The sequence below is a fragment of the Myripristis murdjan genome, chromosome 15 (assembly GCF_902150065.1).
Source record: "Myripristis murdjan chromosome 15, fMyrMur1.1, whole genome shotgun sequence".
Classification (NCBI taxonomy): Eukaryota; Metazoa; Chordata; class Actinopteri; order Holocentriformes; family Holocentridae; genus Myripristis; species Myripristis murdjan.
In genome coordinates this window covers 1,564,332-1,590,245 of record NC_043994.1, presented here as the reverse complement: position 1 = coordinate 1,590,245, position 25,914 = coordinate 1,564,332, and the positions used below count along the sequence as shown (strand labels likewise).

Below are 25,914 nucleotides of genomic sequence, written 5' to 3'. Positions count from 1 at the left end.
GTAGTTCCTCCAGGTGTGTGGGGCACAGACATTAAAGGACGTTTTTCCAATTCCCCTGTTAACTGGTGGAGGCTGACTAACTGACTAAGATCTGCCAAATCTCTCAATGTGAAAATGAAATCCCCTCCTGCTCTACATCATGATCTAGGAATAAAGTATTCAAAGTCTTCATACACTGAAGACAGTGTATGTGGGTCTGAAGCAGTGGAACAGCGCTGTGTTTACCAGTCAATGCCATTGTCATAGTTGGGTCCGCTGAAGAACTGGATCTCCTCAAAGGTAATGGGGCTGGGGAAGGAGCTGGTGATGGCTGGGTGGAGGCTCAGGAACGAATGGAGCGCCGTAGTGCCTTTTTAACAAAGACAACAAATAAATATTGAGAGCACATGAGCAAATTCAACGGATTACTTTCAAAACGTGACAAAAAAATTTCCACAAAATTATCCCAAAAAAATTACAAAAAAAAAAAAAAAAAAAAAAAAAAAAAAAATCATAACCAAATAACTGCCACAAAATTACAAAAAGCAAAAATACTGTAAAATTGGCAAAAATGTGTAAATAATTCAATGAAAATGACCCGAAAATGACCAATAGACAAATTACAAGAAAATTACCTCAAAAATGACCAGAATATTAGAAAAACTATGCTACTACTATTACTGCTGCTGCTATACTACTACTACTACTACTACTAATAATAACAAATAACAAGGAAAATTTGCATCAAATTACCCCCCAAAAGGTACTAAATAAATAAATAATAAAAAAATGATACTAATAAGCCACAAAAATGCAGATTCTTAGCTTTGGACTCCGAATCTCTTTTTTAGGGGGTCTTTTTTTGAGAATTTTCTTGTAATTTTTTCCACAACTAATATATATTTTGAACAATTGTAAATCAATAAAAATGATAAATTATTACAATAAAAATAATACATGAATAATAATAAAAAAGAACTAAAGTGAATTTTGTTCACAGGGTGAAATGAAACTTTTCAAAATAAAAGCCTGTCCCCAGGCTCCTGGATTTCAAAGGGTTAAACAGATACAGAGGGTAGGAGGAGACACTCTTACCTGTTTTCTGGGGTCCAATGACCAGGAACTTGGGCAGCCGATCACATGTCTTTTCTTTAGACCAGATATCTTTGTGTCTTTTGTCATGACAGGGGTTCTGGGAAAAGACAAAACAAAACAGAAAACATGATTATCTGCTTAGTTTTCAATTATGATGAAAGCCAAAAACAAACAAACATTTCAAGAGGTAAAATGGGTAAAATAATCACTACACATTAAAATGTTTGAATAGTTCTACTTTAATTCAGATATACAACAGATAAGGCCTCTGAAAAGTAATAAAATCAATTCATCTGAAAAATGTGTCTATAAAAACACAGCTGTAACAGTTTGTGCTGACCTGCCAGAGGGGATCTCTCTCTTCAGGGAAGATCTGGAAGTATTTCTCAGCTAGCTGGATGGGTGGCAGGGTCTGGAGCTTCAGGTTGGTCCAACACTGAACAAACTTCACTAGTGACTCAAAGGTGTACAGACCCAGCCGGTCATTCCCGTAGTTAGACAGGTGGGTCATGAAGATACTGATCTGGGGATGGAGAAGTCACAAAGTACTTCAAAATGAGGACTGAGTAGATCAAGAGTCGTGGTTAGAGCTGGCTCTAAAACGCAATGTGACAGAGGATGGATCAGACGGAGCTGGAAAGGGTGTCACATTTAAAAAAGTGGTACAAATGCAATCTAGAACATAGGTCAGCATCAGGCTGGGATTTTGGCCCAAGCCCTATTATGCCCGTCTACTTTAAGGCCCTACCCGATCCAGCTTGATCAGAGCCCCAATTTAATTTAAATTTTTAATACCTTGAACTGCTGATATCAATTTGCTGTAATATTTTTAATATTTCCTGCTTGTAGCAAGATGTATCTGCAATAAATGATGCCAGATGGGAGATACCAAAGCCCACAAAAAATCCCACATACCTACGTAATTACCTCTAAAAGCCTGTTCTACATTGAGATGATATGGTATTAGAACTCTGCAGGAAAAAGTTGCAGTGTAAACTCCTCCGTCTCAGCTGGAATCAAGCCAGCTGATTGGTCGCTGCGACTCAACTTGTAGTCGAAAGTGGCTGGTTTTAGAATGATTTAGTGTTATATGGAGTCTGTTTCTCAATATCTAACATTATGGGCTGGATCTTACCTGTTATAATAAGCTCTTGCCCCTGCTGAAATGCTGTCTCGGTAGTGGGTGTTTTCAGATATTTTATCGAGAATTAACTATGATACATACTCCCGCATCAGCTACAGAAAGCTAACAGAAACACTGAAATAAAGAGTCCTGTTCCTATGGAAACAAAATGCCGTCATTGCAGATCAGACGTATTGACATTCTTTTGCAAGTCGCTGCTAGTTTCAATTCGTCCCGTCAATCTTTGGTGTAAACTCGCCTTATGAGGTAATAGTCTTTCACAGTCAGCAGTTCACATTTATAGAAAATCCAGTGTGAAGGAAGCATTGCAGCATTTGTGTTACTGGGTTGACAGGACATGTTTAGTTGCTTTTTGGTCCCTGCTTTTCGAGACTGTGTTTGCCCTTTATAGAGCAAAACACACTAAACATAAAATAAATCGCCAAGATGACAAAAACTATAAAGGCTATAAACTATGTAAGGCTCAGGTTGAAAATAACCATAGTTATCCTGGACCTAATTATTAAGTCACCTTTTCAGATCTTTCCAGTAAAAGCCAAATACATTACCAGTATCAATGAATAAAAAGCTTGAAGAGTATGAAATTGTCTGTCTGCAATGTGCCATTCTCCTAAAATAAAGCATAATTTAATGATAAGTTGCCCTTCCAAGCATGGTGGACCTAGAGCGGTCCAATAGTGCCTACTGAGTAAATGAAAATGGGATTTAAAAAGGGATTTAAAAACCGCCGAACAAATCATGGAATAAATAGAACAATATAAAATAATTATACAATACATAAAGGAACAGCAGAACTGGTAAATCAATTTGATAGTTGAGCTGTGGGTGAGTGATCAACCTACACAGTAGAGAAAAAAGAGAGAAAAAAATCTGTCTGTGACTGAGAGATTGTGTGCATGTGTGCGTGTGTGTTTAACGTCATACAGGGTTAAGAAGGACGGTGAGGAAGAGTTCTCCTCCTCTGATGCTCTTGTCCAGCTCCTTGGAGCCTCCTGGGTATTCATTGTAGAAGATGGTGTGGGTGAACAGACCACAGGTCTGCCTGGGCAACACCTGCAACACACAGTTGAATAATTAGCCATGAGTGGTATGTGTGTGTGTGTGTGTGTATTGTCATTACCTCTGCCAGCGGAGTTGGAGGGAGGTTATGTTTTTGCCCCATTGTGTTATTTCAAAAAGTTATGAATGGATTTAGATGAAATGTAGTGGAAAAGGTTGGTCATAGGCCAAGAAAGAACTGATTCATTTTTCACACTGATTGGTCAAAGTGGGGCGTGGCTTCACATAAAAAGGCATGTAACTTTGGAATGGATTCATGCAACATCATGAAACTTGGTGGCAAGGAAGCACAGATTAGCTTTTCACACTGACACTGGCCAAAGAGGGTGTGGCGGTGGGCGTGATTAACGTTTGTTGAATATCCAACATGTTGAACTATCTTGACAACTGCATAGTGTTGCTGGAGGTATGCACACTACTGAGTGCTTTTTCCTACTTTCAGGAGAGTTTGACTCAAAAGTCAACATGTTCACTTAAATGTCACACAAAATCAATCAAGAAAAAACTAAATTTCACAAATGGTATTGCCAATAGTGAATAAAGGCCACTGTAGTAGCAGCAGAGTATAGCAGCAAATGCTTTCTTTTACAAGTGCAAGGATAGAGATAACCTCCAGTTATTACTGTTCTGAGAAATAATGCTTAGTGGAAAATAATGAACCCCCTTCAGTCCCCGCTGACTTCATTACGATCACCAAAAGCAGAGAGGGACACCTAACAAGGTGTGCAACAGATGTACAGAAAGCCTAAGGACGTGGACCTGTTTCCGATCAAAACACTGCATTAGTCATCCAACACTGAACAGTGGAGCTCGCCACTCCAGATGGTGCTTTTACTGAGGATGACAAGTCACTTCAACTAAGAGCTCTGCTAAAAATGCCTCTCTTCCATCTAACTGGAGAATGAAATATGAAATAGCACTACCTATCAGGTTGGCACATTCAAAACGCAAGACTGGAAAGAGCCTCCCTAAACTAAAGCAACAATCATTACTTGTGCAAAAGACTTGTACAACTATTGAGAGCACAAAAGTGTCTCCAAGTAGTTTGTTGTGGGTGTATCTGGGACAACCTTGTGGCATAGTGTGGGCAGGGTTCCACCAAACACCTTGGTTGTGAGCTAGCTATGTTCAGCAGCTACTGCAGACCATCCTTTTTTCAAGTTTGCTCAAAACAGAGATGCACCAACATGGAATTTCCAGACTGACAATGATAACTAATGACTATCTGTTTGTTGAGGCCAATACCAATACAATAACATTCTTCTTGCATTTGCAAAATGTGAAGAGGACACTAAAAGCTAAATTTTTCCCAAAAACTGAAATAGTAGTTGACACAAGACATTCTGAAAAGTAGGGTGTCTGATGATATCACCAGCTGTTGTACTCTACAGATGGTGCCATCACTTGCCATCAAAGACCAGGCGTCAGCTGTCAAAATAAAACCAAACATAATAATACTAAATACTATGCCTCTTCTCCTGCTTGTTTAAATTTCCAACTAAAGAGTACGGGAATTCACACAAGGTAGATGTCCAACTTCACAACTTTTGTGTACAACAACATGGCACAGATGAGCATGATTTAAGATTGGACAGGGAGACTGGTATTACTTGGATCCCACTGTGGATGAAGCCTCGGCGGTATCGGGCTGGCCGGAGGTGGGGGTACTCCTCGGTGCTGGTCACCTTAATGCCCCACACTGACTTCCAGGCCTCATACAGTTGGCTGTGAACTGGATAAACTCCAGAGTGGTGGGGGGCCACAGCATAGCCCATATCTGTGGGGATGCCATGCTCCTGCAATGCAGAAACAATGAAAGGAGGATGTGATTGAGTGATTGAGGGAGGGAATGACGCAAGGAAGGAACACACAAGGAAGGGGGAGGAAGGGAAGAAGGAGAGGGAGGAGAAGAAAAAAGGAAGGAGGGCAAAGGAAAAGTAGTGAAGAAGAGATGAAGGAAATAATATCTTATATTAATAGAACACTTATAAAAGCTTCAAAGTGCCTTACATAAACGCAAAGGTAAGCATAACATAAATAACACAAGAAAAAAGAATCTAATAAAAATGGACTAATGCTCAAGATAATTAAAACAAGACACAGCCTGCTCACAGTTTGGTCACGTCCCTTTAGTACTGGAGAGACGAGTCCATCAGCACTTGTTCTGTGCAGTCTGGTCCCAGCTTTTAAATTTGAGCTGTGGTGATGTGGTTTTTAAGCTGCTGTAGAAGACTGCTCTTCTCTTTTTTAGGAGCTAACAGCTGACACTAATTGATAATTATCAAACAGTTTGGATGTAAATTGGAGTGCCTCTCATACCTCTTTTAAACCAAACATTACTACTAGTTGGGTTCTTCAACTGGTTCTGATGGGTTTCTTGGAACCAAGGTCCTAACTAGTGAATTGGCTCACGTTTGCACCAGTTTTGAGTGGAACCATTTACATCAGGGGTGTCAAACTCGTGCCATGGAGGGCCAAGAGGCTGCAGGTTTTCATTCCAACCAACAACTCCACCAGGTGATTTCACTGATCACCCTACCTCCAAACAGAGAGGCGGGACTAATCAGTGAAATCACCTGGTGGAGTTGTTGGTTGGAATGAAAACCTGCAGCCTCTTGGCCCTCCATGGCACGAGTTTGACACCCCTGATTTACATCATCAACAGTGGGCATGGGCTGAATTCAGTGCTCCAGTCTGGTGGTTTGGTGGTCACTCCAGCATGCCATCGAGGACCTGATAATACTCCCCCATACTGTCCCATCAAGCACAATTCTTCACTAGGTCCTCCCTGGAATCTCTGTACTTTTTTAAAAAATAATTTGGTCGTGGTTCTAATGAAGCCAGCCTTTGCCAGCTCTAAAGCAATTTCAAAATACAATTTACTTTTGCTAGTACTCACTTTCATCTTTTACTGATACACAGGAGATGACCAAACTGAAAGCAATAGTTTTGCTCTTTAATTTCTCCATCATCTCCATCTTTTCCTGTAGATTAAGACATGCTCACTCTTGTTGTCATCATGGTTCCCACTGCAGATCTTATTATTTTTTAAATTCTGCAGGGAACCAGCTTTTTGTGTCTGAACCAATTTATTTTCGGTTGAAATGACTGGTTCAGAATGGTCCAATGGTCTGGGACTGGGAGCGAAGCGAGTACTTGAAATACCCGTTACAGTTGAGAATGCTGAACTTTATTCAAATGACAGCTGAATTTCCCCAGGGACCATTCATCAGATTGGGTAGGCATGCTTAAAACTAAAATAATAATAATAATAATAATAATAATAATAATAATAATAATAGTAATAATAATAATAATGATCTGACCATCAAACATTTAAAGTAGGCAATATTAAAATAAAATTAAGCAAGTGACAGCATACTATCTGTCTTGCTTACTGTTTAAAAGGGCTGTGCCAATGCAAAAATTTCCAAACCAGTTTCATAGTAAGCTAAACACCAGACTGGACTAGTAATATCAAATTTTACAATAAGGTGTCGCATGAAATTCACCCACGCTCGAGCGCACCTGCATGATTTGCAAAATGGGTTGTTGCGATGTAAAATGTGCGTAAATTGTAGTAAATGGGCCAAATATTCTTAATCACTGGTATGGTCCTTTAATACACAATAGTAAATAAACTGTAATCTGGATTTATTGCACTAGTTAAGGCGTATGTACAAGGAGTTACAATAGTAGCCAAACAACTTGGACACAAACAGGGAGTTCAATTTGCACAAAGGAATGGTAATCTGGTTTTAATCTGCTGGTTAAGACACTTGTCCAGATAGTGAGAACAGTAACAAACTCACTGTAGTCTGTATTGAAACACAACAGTAACTCACTAAAATTTGTGTTTACTGTGCTGCTTAAAACACAACAGTAGTTACAACTGAAACGATTTACTGTGCTTGATAGGACACAACAGTAGCTTCTGGCTTTACTCTGCTGGGTTAAACAGCTGAACAAGGTGCTACAATAGCAACTACCTTCAGTTTATCAATACACAAGACATGATGTTACTAAGCCCTGTGACATAATTCAACAACAGTGTATTCAAAAGTCCCAGAAACGTCTTTGTCTTTACCCATCTCACTAAACTGCTGCATAGACACTAGGCAGTGCTACTAGCCACTATGCACAACAGTACACACTGCAATCAATACTCTCTTCTGTAACATGCCCTTTTAAATACATTCAGTAAGGGTCACCACTCGGCTCTGGGGCTGATGAAGTCCTTGCACACCAAACCAGCTTAACTGTAATTAAATGTAATGTGGATTTATTTAACCTGGTTAAGACAAATTGGTAAGTAATTTACTGTAATCTGGATTTGCTCTGCTGGATAACACAGCTGTACAGAGAGTTACAATGGTTAAATAAAAGCATGGATTACATGATCCCTGGGGATCACTGCTTGGTACTCAGCTGCAGCAGAGAAAGTTTTTTCCCCGCAGACATAAGAAAAAATAGTCTAATTACCAGTAGGGGCCAATAGGACAAGGCCTGGTTTAGAGCAGAGCCAGGACCAACAGACAGAAGGAAAAACAGTCTGGAGAGGTGCCAGTATAGGCAAATAGGAGGAAAACCAGACTAGAACATCAGCAGTGTCATCAGCAAAAACAAGACAGTCTTGAGCAATACCAACCTAGGCAGATAAAAGGAAAGCCAGTGTAGAGCAGTAACGTTACTAGCAGATAAGAGGTAATCTTTTCAGTGCATCAGCAGGTAAGAGTAAATCCAGCCAACAACAGCACTAGTATTAAGAATCAGGAGAAAATTTACTAATACTGGTTATACAAATCTTCAAACAACCTAATTTTCCACATTGCGGTATATTTGCTAATGTGTTGTTCCGAAACAGTCCACTCCTCTAAAGCAAAGTTGAATTTTGGGTTGGGTTGTCTAGTTCTCTGGGTGTTATGACTCTACATGGTGGTGAAATATCCTCATTAGCTACTCTGTGCTCTCCTGAGTGCTAATCCGCAATATTGTATTTATAAAATATCCTCTATTTACCGGTACTTCCATAGCGTGGCAAAACCAGTACCAAAAAACAAACAAACAAACAAAAACAAACACCTTCAGCACAAAAACAAATGTTAAACTAACGCAAATATAAAAAGCAACAAGTCTTATTTTTGAGGAAATTAAAAGTCTCTCATCTTGTTATTTTCCTATTTGAATTAGAAAGTACTGTTGATCTGGCATGCTGTGTCTGTAAATGTTGTACACTTCTTCATTGTAGCTTTGTGCCAAGAAGAAATGACCTGATAGTACTTTCACAAATAACTGTAATTACACACACACACACACACAGAAAAAACAAACAAACAAACAAAACCTAAAGTAAAAGCGAGACTTATATATATATATATTTTTTATACCACAATCTGCTTTGGTAGTGTTTGTTTATATGCTAACAGTGTTATTTTGGGAGCTGTTTTGCTATGAAAGATGCTCCCAAAAGCTCTATTTTGAAAATTTTACTTGCATGATGCGAGTAAAAGGGCAGGTCCAACACCACCTGCAACTGCAAAATAGTATAAGAAATATACATACCGAACTGAAGAAAGCAAAAAGCTAAAAGAGACAATGATACACTGCCAAAACAACATCAGCATCAGCATGACATGAGCACTGCTGCATACCAACGGCCACTGATAATGACACGATAATGACCAGCGATAATGGCAGTGACACTGATGGAGAATGCATCATGTGTGCACCGACCTAAAAATGTTGATGAATTACCCTTTAATTTGTTAATTTACACTTAAAGTGACAGTTATATATTATATTATTATATTATATTGTGGTATGATCTTCATGTCATGTTGCTGTATCAGCAAACATGAGAAAACCAGTCTCGAGCAGTATCGGCATTAGATGTGATGTGCACATGTTTGCTGGGTCTAAAGGTCGACTGAACTGCTTCAAGAGATGACTACCCCTTATTACTATCAGTGTCTTTGGTTAGCTACTTTTTTCTTCAAAACCTTGGAAAAAATAAAGGAATAAAGGAATGAAGACAGACAGACAGACAGACAGGACAAAATTCCATTGAAGCAAACAAGACAATCAGAAAGTAGTACCTGATCAGACTGGAGCTAAGAGTATTGTTGATTTTGAACAAAAAGAAAGAAAGAAATGGCAATGGCCAACTGTTTCCTGACAAAGGAAAAGCCAAGCACTGAAAATGCCACTAGGGTGTACAACTACAATATCTAGCATCTTCCCATTAACGTCTGTCTATCTGAAAGAGCAACTGGTCAAATGCCGAGGGGAAGAAATAATAGAGAGAGAGAGAAAGAGAGAGAGAGGAACCAAACAAAGTCAGATAGTCTACTGTGGTATTGTTTGGGAGTATATTCTTGCTTCACATCTTATTAAAAAGGACCACACCAGTGATTTTGAATATTTGGCCCATTCACAACAACTTCCCCACATTTTACATGTCAACAAACCATTTTGCAAATCATGTGGGGGCACTAAAGATTTCACAATATATAATCAAATTCCCTTGATTTTCAAATATGAATTTTTGGTTGAAACAACCGCCTGATAATGTTCTGCTTTTGAAACTAACAAAGTTTCAACATTTAGAAACCACAGAATTTTCACTTGGCTGTGTAAAGAAAATTTTTCCCCAGGGACTATTTTCTGGCAGTGCAGTTTCACTACACTCAATTTCAAGTGATGAAAACAGCTACTGGGAAAGCTGGTAGTGAGTAAAAAGTTGAACCACAACCACTGACTAATGTTTCTATTCTGCCTAACAGAATAGAATATATGGCAGACAATGGGGCTAAATGCTCTAAAATGATAACTACATTTGATTTGATTTCAAATATTTATCAGTAACTGCACTATTACTGTCAACATTTCACAGCCCCAATATGTATAATGAAGACAGAATATTAAGCTGAGGTGAAATCCATGGCTGTAAAATGATGTCAGTTCCAGAAGACTTCCACCAGCATTGAGGCTCTGTAAAGTTGACTGCTTGTATAATCAGAGGGAAAAAACCTTTTTTTTCCCCTAAATGGTTCAAGATGTCATTCATCTAAGCTCACAGAACCTGAACCAGAGTCTGGACATTTTCACCGATGCACATTATATATATAATTTATAGAAATGATTTTCTGGCTAAGTCCATTGAATGCTGTTCATTTGACTGTTTAGACCAGTTTTAGTGCTGCACGTGGCCCCCTGGAAGTGGAAACACATATTCTTGGAGGTGAAATATCTTCCTGTATAGCATATGGGTGCAACCAGTGCACTGGTGTTCACCTGAGCAAAGAGCTTGTTGAGCCTCATCTGCTCAGCCAGGACGCTGACGTTGTGGAAGAGGTGAGGCTGCATGTGGCTCCACATGTGAGGAAACCACCAGAAGTCCTTCCTGTGCTGCAGCAGCATGTCATCCCCACGGTCCTCCTCATCAGTACCTGAACACAGGAACACACACCCCCCCACAAAGAGGGACTGTGATTTAACCCTTTGAAACCTGAGCAAATTCACGTTGCTTTTTTTTTTTTTTTAAGCGCAAAAAAAAAGCATTTACCAAATTAGCAATAATATTACAGTACATTTGCAAATTCGAAAATTTGCAAAAACATTTTATAAAATTACAGGAAAAGTATATTTATAATTATTAAAAGGCACTTAACCCTTTGACTTGAAAATTAGCAAGAAATTAGTGTATATATATATACACACACACACACACACACACACACACACACACACACACACACACACACACACACACTTTTTTTGTGTCTACGTGTTTGTGATTACAGCATCTTTCCTCACCAGTTTTGAAGGCAAGATCCAAGTGGCCAAGGTGTGTGTTTGTGTGAGTGTAAGTATGTATATTGTGTTTATGAGCACTGTCATTTGCCCTGCTGTTGTAATTAAACTCCAAGGCTGAAGGCAGCAACTCAAACATGAAGCCATGCCGACAGTGGGTCTAGAAATGTGATTCCGGTTGTTACATACCTGTATGGTAGAACTTTCCAGAAAAGCCCAAGTTGAAGGTGAAGTTAGGGACCAATGCTCGCAGCTTGTTCTGAGTGCTGAGTAAGGCCTGTGAAGAAAGGCAAAACACATTGGAACTGCACACTGACTCACAAGCATCAGCAACAATACAACTTTTTGACAGCAGACATTTTTTTACTGCCATTAGCAACACAGGTGTTAAAAATGGCATTAAGGTTCCATTCCACTTGGTGTCTCCAGCCCTCAATGACAGCTGAGCCACAGAAACAAAAACTGAGCTTTGATGGTTTTCTGTGCCTCTGTGATTCTTCTTTCTGACCTCGAACCAAGAGAAAGTCTCAGGCAGAGGCTTAAGAGGAGCTCAAGGATTCAAACCTCAAACAGACAGGCCTGCATATGAACAAAAACACAAATGCATGCTCGTGCTCACACGCTGATACAGACAGGTAACCTTAACATGAAGTCATCATGGTGACCTGATAGTGACTCTCACAGCCGCATGTTAAAACCAGAGGAAAGTCATTTTCAGTACCAAGAAAAATGTAACCTGTATCTGAATCTGAATGATAAGTAGTGTGTTCTTGACCGCACTGCCTCGGTGGCTGACAACTCCTCCAGGGTCAGCTCTGCAAGTCTCTTCCATATGGAGATGAAACTAAAAATGGAAGATTTCCGTGTCTCATTACCTAATGGCTGAACTCACTGGTAAATTATGCACATAGCTGCTGGCACAACACGCTAGAGGCAGGCTGAGGTAGAGAAAAACTACCAAACTGGTACAGGATAAATTTGTTTCAAAGGTGCAATATGCAATAGTTTACTTGCTCAAATGTGCAAGTGGCCCCAACACAGCAAGCAAGGGGTCACAAGTGTTGTTACCAATACCAACCATTCCACTGCTGAGATTCCATCCTTTAAAAAACAGCCCATCTGCTGCAGCTGCTTTTGTTTTGGGGTATTGTAATATAAGATATTAATTCTTTTTTTGTCCACTGGACAATGGGAAAAGGCTGAACATTCATGCTATGCAAAAGTAAAAAAAAATAAACACTGTGACACCTTTTAATTTTTCTAAAAAAAAAATGTTTTCACTGTTTCTGTTTATTAGCCATTCTTTTACCCCAATATTATTGTGGGGATGTTTTTTTTTTTGTTCTCATTGCCTACAATAGTATTGTTCAATACATTTTCACCAAACAAATTTAAACAATATATTAGGGCCCATTTTAGACAAAAATAGTGGTGTGTAATCATCACTGCACACTACTGTATATCTAAAAAAAAGTACTTATTTGTATGAATACTGACTCTTAGTAAATCCTAACAAACCTTTTATGTTGGCAAAAAAATTATTTTGTCTAAGAAATATCATTTGACTTAAAGTCTACTGATGAAAGTAAGGAAAGAAAAAAAAAGAACTTGGTAGTGGACTCCACTATATATACACAGTACAGGCCAAAAGTTTGGACACACCTTCTCATTCAATGCGTTTTCTTTATTTTCATGACTATTTACATTGTAGATTCTCACTGAAGGCATCAAAACTATGAATGAACACATGTGGAGTTATGTACTTAACAAAAAAAGGTGAAATACCTGAAAACATGTTTTATATTCTAGTTTCTTCAAAATAGCCACCCTTTGCTCTGATTACTGCTTTGCACACTCTTGGCATTCTCTCGATGAGCTTCAAGAGGTAGTCACCTGAAATGGTTTTCACTTCACAGGTGTGCCTTATCAGGGTTAATTAGTGGAATTTCTTGCTTTATCAATGGGGTTGGGACCATCAGTTGTGTTGTGCAGAAGTCAGGTTACTACACAGCCGACAGCCCTATTGGACAACTGTTAAAATTCATATTATGGCAAGAACCAATCAGCTAACTAAAGAAAAACGAGTGGCCATCATTACTTTAAGAAATGAAGGTCAGTCAGTCCGCAAAATTGCAAAAACTTTAAATGTGTCCCCAAGTGGAGTCACAAAAACCATCAAGCGCTACAACGAAACTGGCACACGAGGACCGACCCAGGAAAGGAAGAGCAAGAGTCACCTCTGCTTCTGAGGACAAGTTCATCCGAGTCACCAGCCTCAGAAATCGCAAGTTAACAGCAGCTCAGATCAGAGACCAGATAAATGCCACACAGAGTTCTAGCAGCAGACCCATCTCTAGAACAACTGTTAAGAGGAGACTGCGCCAATCAGGCCTTCATGGTCAAATAGCTGCTAGGAAACCACTGCTAAGGAGAGGCAACAAGCAGAAGAGATTTGTTTGGGCCAAGAAACACAAAGAATGGACATTAGACCAGTGGAAATCTGTGCTTTGGTCTGATGAGTCCAAATTTGAGATCTTTGGTTCCAACCGCCGTGTCTTTGTGAGACACAGAAAAGGTGAACGGATGGATTCCACATGCCTAGTTCCCACTGTGAAGCATGGAGGAGGAGGTGTGATGGTGTGGGGGTGTTTTGCTGGTGACACTGTTGGGGATTTATTCAAAACTGAAGGCACACTGAACCAGCATGGCTACCACAGCATCCTGCAGCAACATGTCATCCCATCCGGTTGGCGTTTAGTTGGACGATCATTTATTTTTCAACAGGACAATGACCCCAAACACACCTCCAGGCTGTGTAAGGGCTATTTGACCAAGAAGGAGAGTGATGGAGTGCTGCGGCAGATGACCTGGCCTCCACAGTCACCGGACCTGAACCCAATCCAGATGGTTTGGGGTGAGCTGGACCGCAGAGTGAAGGCAAAGGTGCAAACAAGGGCTAAACACCTCTGGGAACTCCTTCAAGACTGTTGGAAAACCATTTCAGGTGACTACCTCTTGAAGCTCATCGAGAGAATGCCAAGAGTGTGCAAAGCAGTAATCAGAGCAAAGGGTGGCTATTTTGAAGAAACTAGAATATAAAACATGTTTTCAGTTATTTCAACTTTTTTTGTTAAGTACATAAATCCACGTGTTCATTCATAGTTTTGATTCCTTCAGTGAGAATCTACAATGTAAATAGTCATGAAAATAAAGAAAACGCATTGAATGAGAAGGTGTGTCCAAACTTTTGGCCTGTACTGTATATAAACTTATACATCGATTGCTCTCATTAACCAGGCAGACAATGAAAACGGTGAGAAAAAAACCTGCAAGCAGAGCATGACTATCACAGTTTCAAAATTAAAGAACAAACATTTAACCAATATTTGAAAACCAGGAGCCCGTGGATGGGGTCTTTTTTGTATTTACAGCCATTCCACTAGGGGCAGTTCCACTGATTTTGTAACTGTGGGAAGGAAACTTTTCTGTACATGGCAGTAAATCTGTGGAACAGACTGCCAGGAAATCTTTAATTCATAAGAAGCTCGAGAAGTTTTAAGCTGGCGCTTAAGAATTGGGTCAGAGGTTATTTAGAGTAGAATATTATATCTGATAACAGGGAGTCTTCTCTTTATTTTATTTCTTGGTTCTGTATTGATGTAGCTTATTTATCTTAATTATTTTGTAAGGACCCATACCTGTATATAATCTGGGAGGGGGGGCTGTGATGTAATGTTGATATAATGATGTAATTATTTCTGCTGTTTTTTTTTTTTCATTTATTTTTTAAAGAATTTTTCCATCATTTTCTGTTGATTTTGATAGTAACTGTTAACTAATTTCTTGCTAATTCGCTCATCACCTTTTTCGCCATGTTTGTCATGTTTCTGAAACGCACAAGTGTGTCCGTCCAAGCTGCTCATCTGTTAGAATGTATGTGTTCATGACCATGCACAAGAGAAATTTGTGCAAGTCGCCTTTGCAACAAGATTTGAGCAAAAATACCTGTGTTTGAGAAGTAATACGCATATGACTGAATAATAATGAAGAAGAATAATGAAGATTTTAAAAGGAACTTTTGATTGCATATTGTTTTAAAATTATGGACCCATTTTTTCCCATTGGATCAGCTGGACAGCTAGTGTTCTTCATTTACAAGTTCACCATAAAGGCCCTGAGTAAAACTTTCATTGGGGATTGATAATGATACAAAATGGTGCATTATGGGTGAAGTAACTCTTTAATTCACATGTGCCACGTAGTAAAGAGTTATTACAGAGGGCTTATGAAACACCATTTCCTCAGTATAAAAGGCTATGGATTTCAGAAAAAACGCAGGAAAATGGTGGTGGAGGACCCTGTGTGACTCCTAGAGTTGGTTTTCTTTGGCCCAGCCAGATTAAAAAATCTGACTTGTGTTGCATTTTCGCATTTGTTTGGGTTTGTTTAGATTAACATTTTTGGCTGCAACCTCCTATCCTTTATTATAACAAGACTGGATCAATTCACACATGAATTGGGCATGAAATCTAAAAAGTGATCAGATGCATTTTATTTATGTTAAACTAAGCTGAGGGGCAGGCTATGTGAATCCTGAAGGCAGACAAAAGTAGCCTCCTTCATGTTTGTCTGCATGGAGGAGAGAGAGAAAATGATATTTGTTTTTCTGATGAGACCATGTCTGGACCTATTCTGCCACTACTAAACACACCAATCTGTGTCCTGCAAAGTGACGGAGTGATATAGGCTTCTTCTTGTCCAGGGTATAAATCCACATATTAGTCAAGCCTTTTCCAAGTGCAGCAATCAACTAAATATCAGCTGCACCACCTCCATGAATAAATGTCTTGCTAATTCTGCTACTTCAGGTGATGCCTATGGGATGTGTCCTTTCTCATGTCATATCTACTGAAAACAACTGACAACACCTTAATGAAGCAATATCACATAAGAGGGTGTGTTGTTATTGTAGACTGTATCAGCACATCTGTGATTGGGAAGTAGGCATTAGGAAGAACCAGGGGTAATCACAGCGGTGCTGATGGTCAGTCCAGTACACTCTCTTGTGTGTTAATACACACAACTGAAATGAACATTAACAGTTTCCTGACCTACAAGCTAGCACGCCTGGAGGTTTCCACCATTGTAGTTTTCTTGCCTCAAAAATTGGTATCCTTATGGTCAACATACAGAGAGCGGCCATATGCAGGCCGTTCCACCCCCTAGTCTTCTTCTGACTGCCATTCAAAATTTAATTCAGATGTTAGTTTTAGAAACATATCCATCTTTGAGCTGTTGCAGTGCAAATTCTGTTATAATATAAACATCGCACAAAAAGTAAGGAAATTTGTGTTTGGTAGATTATTTCTTTGTTGTAACAATGCTTCTTGGCAATAAATCTTGTACCGCTGGAAAGCCTGTTTATTTCCCTTTTAAAGGGTGCCACATTTGAAAGGAACATGCATTTGTGTGAGCAGCAGAGCTGAGTATGTGGGTTGCGCCCATGAAAAATTTGCCAAATCTTCTCTGCCAGTGCCTGACAGCTTATTCTGCTGTTGCTGTTGACTCTTGTTTTGAGCTTCTGGTACCCCAAGACCTGTGAGCATGGGCCCTGCTACAGTGGTCAGTACGTGTCTGCTCCAAGAATCGGCATTCCGCGTCTGGATAGGGCCCGTGCGATAGGGCAACTTCAAGCTGGTGTTCCACAAAACCAAGTTGCAGCATTATTTGGAGTGAGCCCTAGTACCGTCTCCAAAGTGAAGGCCATGTTCCATACAACGGGGGATGTCAGAGACGGGCCATTTGTGGGATCAGCATGGGCGTGTTGTTCGTGCCAGAGTAACCAACACAACCACGTTGGCTGACTTGCGACAAATGCTGGTTGAAGAATAGGATGCCATCCCACAGCAGTGTGTGAGCAGGCTAGTGACCAGCATGAGGAGGAGGTGCCAGGCTGTTGTGGCTGTGTATGGTTCTTCCACACGCTACTGAGGCTCCTGTTTGTTAAATTGCCAATATGTCTTGTTTCTTCAGACATCAATCATCCAATCCATCAAACACCAAACAAGAGTCAATGGCAGAATAAGCTGTTTGGCATTGACAGAGAAGATTTAGCAAATTTTTCATGGGCACAACCCACATACTCAGCTCTGCTGCTCATCCCACAAATGCATGCAATGTTTAGATCATGGCCACTGATACAATTTACTGAACATTAGTAAAGCAGAGTGTCATAATAGTCATTTGTAAGAGTGCTGTCGTACTGAACATCAGCTCATGGAATGCCTTTGGTCCAATCAAATCACTCCACCAAAACTAACTGTTGTATAATGGACTGTATAACCCACCCACGTACACACACACAAACAAACACATACTTTAGCTCAACTCCCGCACAGGTTCTGTGCGGGAGTTGTCCACTGTTTTGACCTGATGTAGTCGGCTCTGGCGTGGGGGCAAGAAAAGAGTCCATATTCCCTATAGTCCATATTCAGATCAAATTAACACTCCTTACTTCATATTAATAGTGTTGGTTCACTATGCAAAATTGAGGCTTGAGTGAAGTCAAGACCATTTAGGCATGGATTTTCCCACAACAACTTTGCTACTGCAAGTCTCCAAAGTGAGGGTTTTTAATAGGTGAGCTTGACAGCAGTGTTAGCTAGGACATCATTCGCTGTTTTATTACAGTTATTGAGGTTCAGCAACTCTCTTTGTGGCTGGTGAAAACAGTACTCAAGAATAATACTAAATAAGAAAATCTATGTTTTTAACTAGGCTTGTCATCCCTTTAAATACCTGTGTAAGTGTAAAAAGCCATCCTTTTACCTATCAAGCAATCACAAAATCAGTCACTCCTTTCATTAGTATTACAAGAGAAAAAATGTAGATTTCTGTAGAGCCAAAATGTCAATGTTCATTCCTTTACACATGTATTTCAGCTCTATGGTTTTATTATTCAGTGGTCCAGAAGCAGGTAAACTGCTGTAATGCATTGGCTGATGTTAAATAAAGGACTTGAGTATTCCAATCGACTTCCATTGACACAAAAAAGGCACAACAAAGCAAGGACACAGTTGCAAGGGTTTGTTCTGTCTTACCCACCTCCACGTCTGACACCTTCATACGGGTGCCCTCCTTGCCCACGAATATATCATCCACATCCACCAGGATGTGGCGCTCCAAGGACAGGCACAGTCTTTTCCCTGTCAGGTAGGCAATGGCATCTACAAACACTAGCTTGTGGAGCCAGTAATTGAGGTTGTTCCCAAACAGAACTCTCTGAATGCCATCATGCAGTCCCAAGTCTTGGATCACTGTGGCATGGAGGGCTCGCAGGGGGCCAGATCCAAGGTGGGCCAGTGCCTCAGAAGACTTGGTGCTAGCAAGGAGCACTGGCTCATAGGTGGAATGGTTGGACTGGAAAATGGTCCAGTCATCGCCTGGCAAGGGGCCTTGCTCTACTTGGTTGGGCCTGGTGATGTAGAGCAGAGGAGCATTGGGGTTGATACGGTAGTCCCTGAGTCCCAGGTGTGAATGCAAGAAAAGAGGGAAGCCTTTGAGCTGGGCACTGAGAAGAGAGTTTTCATTTGCTTTGAAGAAGCCAATGACACCTACACCATACTCGGCACAGTACTTGTCCAGCAAGTCTCGGTTCCAAGCATCTAAGTTGACATATTTCAACACATTCTCATAGATAATAAGCGTGTAGCGGCCACGATTGCGCTCTGTCAAGGTGGGCATATCGCCTTTACCAGGAGCAATCTCTGTCCGGTAGTGGAAGCGGCTAGACTCCAATATGGCCACAATCTCCTGGCCCAGCTGGGAGTAGATGCTCTCTACAAACACCAGAACCACAGGTTCTGTGCGGGAGTTGTCCACTGTTTTGACCTGATGTAGTCGGCTCTGGCGTGGGGGCAAGAAAAGAGGTGCCCGCTGGCCTCCTGGCCCTCCTCCGGTGCCCCCGTTGTTGCCCCCAGGTGACATCCCCCCTCCTCCACCACAGTCACTGAAGGGCAGCGGGGGAGCTTCTTTGATCTTGGGGCTGTTTGAGACGTAGTAAGCCAGGAAAGCCATGGACAGCAAGCAGAAGATGATAAGTGCCAGGATGAGGCGGTGAAGCTCCAGCTGGCGAACACCACGCATTAGCTTCCAGACACCCAGGCCTGCACCTACCATGGTGGTGGAAAGGGGGTGAGAGGACCCAGTGGCAAGCAGCAGTGGCAGTGGTGAGCAGGACAGGAGGAAGAGGACAATGAGGAGGAGAGAAAGGAGGGGGTAATGGAGGAAGAGGACTGAGCAGTGGATACTCGTGCTGAGCTGTGCGGAGTAGCAGCCATTTACCCTAGGTCACCATGGCCCGCATTGTCCATGACCTGCTCTCCACCTCTAGGCCTGCAGGACAAATACTAATCGATAAATTAATGGATGGATATATGGAGGGAGGGATGGACAACTGATGGATAGATGAAGGGAGGAAAGGATGTAGGAAGAAGAAAGAGATGTTGGCTACCCTGGCTCACTCTTTTTAGACTCTCAAATTCTACAGCCCTCCACCTCTTTCAGTCCCACTTGTCCTCAGCTTGCTGTCTAAGAGGATTGGGTTGCTTCTTCTGTGAAAAGGAACACACTCACACACTCTCTCTCTCTCTCTCACACACACACACACACACACACACACACACACACACACGCACGCACGCACGCACACTCACTCACTCACTCACTCACTCACACACACACTCATACACACACACACACACACACACTCCTATCCTTCGTGCTTTGTGGCTCAGCAGTTTCTGTTTTTGTCACTCAGCAGCACACAGTGATCTCGTCTGTGTAGCTGGTCTGACATCCAGCTTCGGCTGTCAATAGCTCGGTCAGCGTGTTAAGCTCTGTCCCTCAGGACACTTGCTGAGCGAGTGTCTTGCTTGTGTGTGTTTTTCTAGATGTTTGTGTGGTCTCTCAGTAGCAGTGTCTGTGCTGGCAGTCCATGATTCGTCTGCAGCTGGGGTCAAACCCCTTCTGGACACCCGGCCTGGTCATCTCCAACAGAGCCACCTAGAGGATGAGAGCAGGAGGAGGAGGAGAGGAGGGAGGTAAAGAAAGAGGGAACATGGAGAGGGGTGAGATTTGCAGAGTAAGTTTGGAAACAATATAAAGCTCATAAAACCACACCACACCATGCAATTTTGGCATGCTGGTAATTCAAATGGCAACAAGAGGCAACTGTTTGAATTTGGAAATGTTCATTACCCATGATGGTACAATATAGCAAATAAGTCAACGAAAATTTGACATCACTGAACATCATTCAACAGAATTTATGGCCTACTCTTGTTAGGGAAAGCTTTCTAAATGAGAGGCAAAGGAAGGAGAAAAAAAGGAAGGAGAAAAAGGAAGGAGAAAAAGGAAGGCAAAGGAAGGAGAAAAAAAAAAGAAAAATACCAAAGATGTTAAAGATAAATTTGTAGTTCTTCACAATAATCACTTTGTTTTACATCCTGTTCTCTCAGTTTGGCAACAGGCACTTTATGTTACTGATAGATTACTGATAAATGCTCAGGATAAAGAGCCAGTCTTGTTCAGATGAGGACTGAAGTCAGCAGTATTTTATTTTCATTTCTATTTTTTAAGGGAAACTTATTCTGATGCTTTCATTTATGAGTAGGCCTGCTTACAATAAGTTTAATGTGAGAATGGCTGAGAAGTAGTACTTATTTTTTAATTTACTTTATGCACTTTATATCCATATAGGCCTACAAATCACAAGAAAAGTTAGACAAGATGGCCTGGACCTTTGCTCATCTCCTAAAATTTTAATAGAATACCCCTGGCCTAGATAATTGACAAAAAAAAAAAAAAAACATACTACAAACTCAAAAGTTTAGATGATACAATACATTTCTCCCCTGCTTGGTACCATGCTGCTGATGGCCCAGGGTGCCTAGGCTAAGAGGACAGAGGAAAGCAAACCTGCAATCAGGAAGTGTGCAAATCCTTGCAGTGGTGCACATCTGACCTTCCCACTGGACATACAGAGTACAAAATGATGCCACCAATGTGTCCATTCACTGTGACCATTATTTTTTTCAGTCACAAACATACATCTTACAAATGACTTCGCTTTGTGGATTGGACAAAATAATGACAGCAGAAAGAGCGGAGAGAAAGAGGAATTCAATTATCTCAGGACAGAAAAAGGTAGTGGAAGAGTGAGGCGAGTGAATTAATGAGAGTTCAAACAGGGAGACATGAAAGAGGATAGAGAACGAGTGGTGAAGAAAGATCTTTCTTTTCTTTTCATGCAGAGGAACTTGTCCGAGCTTCAGCAGTTCCTTTTATCAAGGCTGATAGTGATCTTGCAGCTCGAAGACGGAATCCCCTCTGTTTTTTATGTCACAGCAGCACCAATTCTCAGTAAGAGCTGACCAGAAACTCTGCCATCTAAGTGACCATCACCCACAATTTGTACTGACCACCAACAACATCTAACGCCCTGGGAGTTAGCTAGGGATGGGAATCTGAGGGCAATTTACAGTACCTGGGTGTCAATTCAATATGTATTGCAATCTTGTAAATGCTGCGATTCTGTAAGTGCTGTGATTCAATATTACACTATTGTTCCATTTTAGATTTTTTTGTTTTAAAATAAATACAATTAAAATAAATAATAATAAAGTAAAAATAAATCAAATGTATTTTGTGCCATCTTTAAAGTCAAGTTAGAAATTTAAATGTTATTCGTTAATTGAGCACTCTTTTCTCTGTTGTACATATTTGTTCTGTTGGTTCTCAGAGACAGCATCCGAGTGAGCACTCTTCACTGTGTTCCATATCTTTGCTGTTTTTTCATCTCCTGCTAGCTTAACTTTATTTCAGTTCAAGTAATACACACAGTGCCAGATACATGTTGTGGCTGAATGTATTTCTGATAGGCCTCTGCCTTGGAGACCATGTGTCTGTAAGTAATACGTGTAAATAATCATCAAACACTTGTGAGGGCTTTCTGTAAGTGCTGACACTGGAAACAGTATGATTGTAGTGAAATGTGCTCTGTTGCTAGCAGGTACAGCAGCTTCTGTTTGGTACTTGACTTTAGCTTGTAGCTGTGGTGGGTTGGTGTGTCAGGACATGCCCTAGAGTGGTTTGCCTCCTACCTCAGTGAGCGTTATTTCTCAGTGACCGCCGGCCCTTTCAAGTCTGACACCGCCCCTTTACACTGCGGTGTACCCCAGGGTTCGGTGCTGGCCCCTCTACTCTTTGCCTTGTACATGCTGCCGTTAGGTCAGTTCATCAGGAGTTTTCCTGGTGTAGCATACCACTGTTATGCGGACGACATCCAGCTGCATTTCTCTTTCAAACCTGTGAATATGCAACGTCTCAGCATTCTGCTGGAGTGTTTGGCCGCCATCGAGGGCTGGATGACGAACAACCTCCTTCAGTTAAATGCGGCCAAGACCGAGGTGCTAGTCATTGCCCCTGATAGTGTCACAGCCAGGGTATTAGAACATCTGGGCCCCCTCAAAAACAACGCCCATCCTAGTATCAGGAACCTTGGTGTACACTTTGATCAATTAATGCTCCTGGATAATCATGTGAAGTCTCTGAGTCAAAATTGTTTCTTTCATTTAAGAAACATTGCCAAACTGCGTCTTGTCATCTCGCACTCAGAGCTGGAGATGGCCATACATGCTTTTATCTCCTCCAGGCTCGACTATTGTAACGCACTTTTCACTTGTTTAAACCAATCATCCATAAACCATCTCCAACTGGTCCAAAATGCAGCTGCCAGATTACTCACCAGGTCAAAGACATCACGTCATATCACACCAATACTTGCCGCCCTTCACTGGTTACCGGTTCACTTCAGGATCCAATACAAGGTACTACTGTTTACTTTTAAAGCTATCCACGGCTCTGCTCCCAGCTACGTCTGTGACCTCATCCACCATCACAACCCCAGTCGCTCTCTGCGGTCAGCTGACCAGGGGCTCCTGGTAGTGCCCCGCACCAAATTAAAAACTAAAGGTGATCGGGCCTTTGCAGCAGTGGCACCACGCCTCTGGAACTCACTTCCTCAGGCTCTGAGAGATGCCCGGTCCGTGGATAGCTTTAGAAAGCAGCTTAAAACACATATTTTCCGGTTAGCCTTCTTAACATAGGCCTGAGGGTACGCCTTCTCCGGGTTCTTTTATTTTTCATGTGTACAGTGTATGGTTTGTTCGTTCTTGCTGGTGAAATAATGCACTTGCACCTTATGTTGCACTGTCTCTTACACATAGCTATGGCATTATTGTTGATGATGTTTTTGTTATTGGTGATGTCTATGTTAATAATAATGTGATGGTCACCTGATTGTTTTTGTTTTATTCTGTTTTTACTGTAAAGCACTCTGTGTATTCGTACTGCGAAGGGCGCTATATAAATAAAATTTTACTTACTTACTTACTTACTAAGCTGTGTTTCTTTTCTTATATAGTGTGCTGCTTTATATTTTTGTATGTGTATGTGTATAATACCTACTGCCTACATGGAGCTTTGTATATTGATTCATGTTCATATCTCTGTCATGCTTCAATTTTACAAAACACAAGCAAAAACCGAAAGAAAAAAACAAGACTTCAGTAAAAGACCAAAAAAGTCATGGCTTGTGTGTTTTCTGTGGACTTTTGAATGTTAACTGGCTGTCTAGTTTTGCACAAGAGTACGCGCTGCAAGGGCAGTACAAATGTAATTTAGTTTAAATGTAATTCAATTACTTTCATTTTTTAAAATTTATTTATGATAAATTACAAAGTATTAATTCAGGGTCAGCATGGAGATGTAAAAATCAAACAAAAAAAATGCAATTTGTAACAATCAATTTCTCCCCCCATCCTGAGATTAGCTCCTGCATTACCTTCTCAGCCTTGAAACAAATTACTGAAGCAGACAATGTTTGGCTATTTGGAGACAGAACATGGAGGGCAGAACATTTCACTTGAGGCAAACTGTAATGTCTTCTTGTGTAGTATGCCAAAGAAAAGAAGATGGAAATAACTCTCCATATAGGAAGGGCACAGTGGTTACGGCTGGGACGATATGCTTGTCTCATGATTTGATACTGTCACGATACTTGGGTGCTGTTTTGATGGGTATTGTGATTCTGTAAGTGTTGCGATTCAAAATTAGGATTTATTGCAATTTTTGTTTTTTGATTATCCTTTTTTTTTTTTACCATTTTACAACAGGCCAAAAGAACTGAAAATGGTCATACTAGTTTTTCCCTCCCCAAAATCTAGCTTAAGTGATATTTAGTCACCCTGCCGACAACCTAGCATGACATGTTTAGTTCGTTTTATATGATACCTTTAAACTGATTAAGTAATTTTAAAAAAATTGTAAAATAATCATGATACTTAAGTGAATAGATTTTTCCCCCATCTCTATCAGTAGTATTTTAAAGAAGTAAATAGGAAGTTTCAGGATAGCAGAAAACAGCAACAAAGTAGCGTTCTCTCACAGACAACCACTGCACAAACTATACGTAATCTGCTAATGGCTGACCATCAGCTGAGTATTTTAGAGCATTTAGAATGAAATACAAAGCCACTTTCGAAACTAAAATACGTAAGAATAAAACAGACATCTTTTAAGGGCTCTGGATCTTCACGACTGAGCTGACCTCCAGGAAAAAACCTTCTAGGAGCTACAAACAGATGTGCTTGTGGAAAGTAAACTGAGATGTCATTCCTGCTGGTGGAGAGAAGCTGGTATTTAAGTAATGCTCAAAAGAAGTAGGGATACAGATGAAAAGAAAAACAAGGAGTGTGAGAGAGAGAAAGAACAAGAGAGAGAGGTGTGAGCAGACAGGGAGTGGAAGGTTGGAAAACCTCATTCCCCAGAATGAAAATAATCAGAGATAATCCCCCTCATGAAGCAGAATAAATATTTAAAGATAAGAAATGGTACTTCATTAAGATGGCAAGCCTGCTTTCCCTGTCTCTGTCTCTCTGCTTCTCTTTCTCTGTGTGAGTGGCTCTGGCTGCTCAGTGGAAGCAGACAATTACAAACAAATATTTCCAAATATGTTTAGAAATCCATTTCAGAATGTACAGTTAGATACATAAGGCCAGACAAAAAAAATTCTGGGTTCCGGTTCCCGACCGAGTGACCCATTTAACCCCCGAGTCAGGTTATTTTATTGGCCTCTGTGTAAAAATAAAATAAAAAAATAAAATAAAGGCACTATGCGACCGAGTGTGACCTTGTTGGCATTGGTCAAAAGTTAAGCAGGGCTTTTATTTTGATGTATGTTGCACTCGCCTTATTTGTGATGTTCTCGCGTAACTTCAGAAAATAACTTCATGGAATCGTGCGCCACCGACAGCACTGGCTGGAAAGAATGGACTTCCGCACCGTGTGTGTGTGTGTGTGTGATTTGTCCTCGCAAACCACCAGCGAAAATAATCCGACTACAAGAGAAAACCTTTGCAGATGCAGTGAAAGAGGTGAAACAGTGCCATTGTAGGTTTGCAGCAGGCAAACATGACGGGGATCCTCATGTTTGCCTGCTGCCCCCACCGTGGAGCTTGGCTCTATGGTGGTGGGAGTGACGGGTGTATTCAACTTCAGGTACCTAGCGCTGCGATGGGAGCCAGAGACACCTCCCTCTGCTGGTAATAATGCTGCTCCGTCTGCTAAAAAGGTGGTAACTTATGCAAATACATTTTTAAAAAATTAAAAATAAAAAATTAAATTTAAAAAGCAACCCATGCATTGCTTCCGAAAATTAAAAAAAGAATAAAATAAAATCCCTAGCTACCCATCCTTCCCATGAA

At 40.8% G+C, this 25,914-nt stretch overlaps 1 protein-coding gene across 3 annotated transcripts in view; it reads right to left on the bottom strand.

Annotated features, from left to right (window-relative positions):
* The window catches only part of ndst2a (N-deacetylase/N-sulfotransferase (heparan glucosaminyl) 2a), a 102,201-nt gene that overhangs the window by 8,170 nt on the left and 68,117 nt on the right, over positions 1–25,914 (bottom strand). For all 3 annotated transcript variants that reach the window (XM_030070354.1, XM_030070355.1, XM_030070356.1), the window contains 8 exons: positions 18,194–20,152; positions 11,279–11,366; positions 10,571–10,725; positions 4,888–5,073; positions 3,143–3,271; positions 1,415–1,597; positions 1,075–1,171; positions 226–349 (listed from right to left, as the gene is read on the bottom strand). In XM_030070354.1, the coding sequence (XP_029926214.1) occupies positions 226–349; positions 1,075–1,171; positions 1,415–1,597; positions 3,143–3,271; positions 4,888–5,073; positions 10,571–10,725; positions 11,279–11,366; positions 18,194–19,267 (2,036 nt within the window). In that variant the 5' untranslated portion in view covers positions 19,268–20,152. The remainder of the gene's footprint in view (positions 1–225; positions 350–1,074; positions 1,172–1,414; positions 1,598–3,142; positions 3,272–4,887; positions 5,074–10,570; positions 10,726–11,278; positions 11,367–18,193; positions 20,153–25,914) is intronic.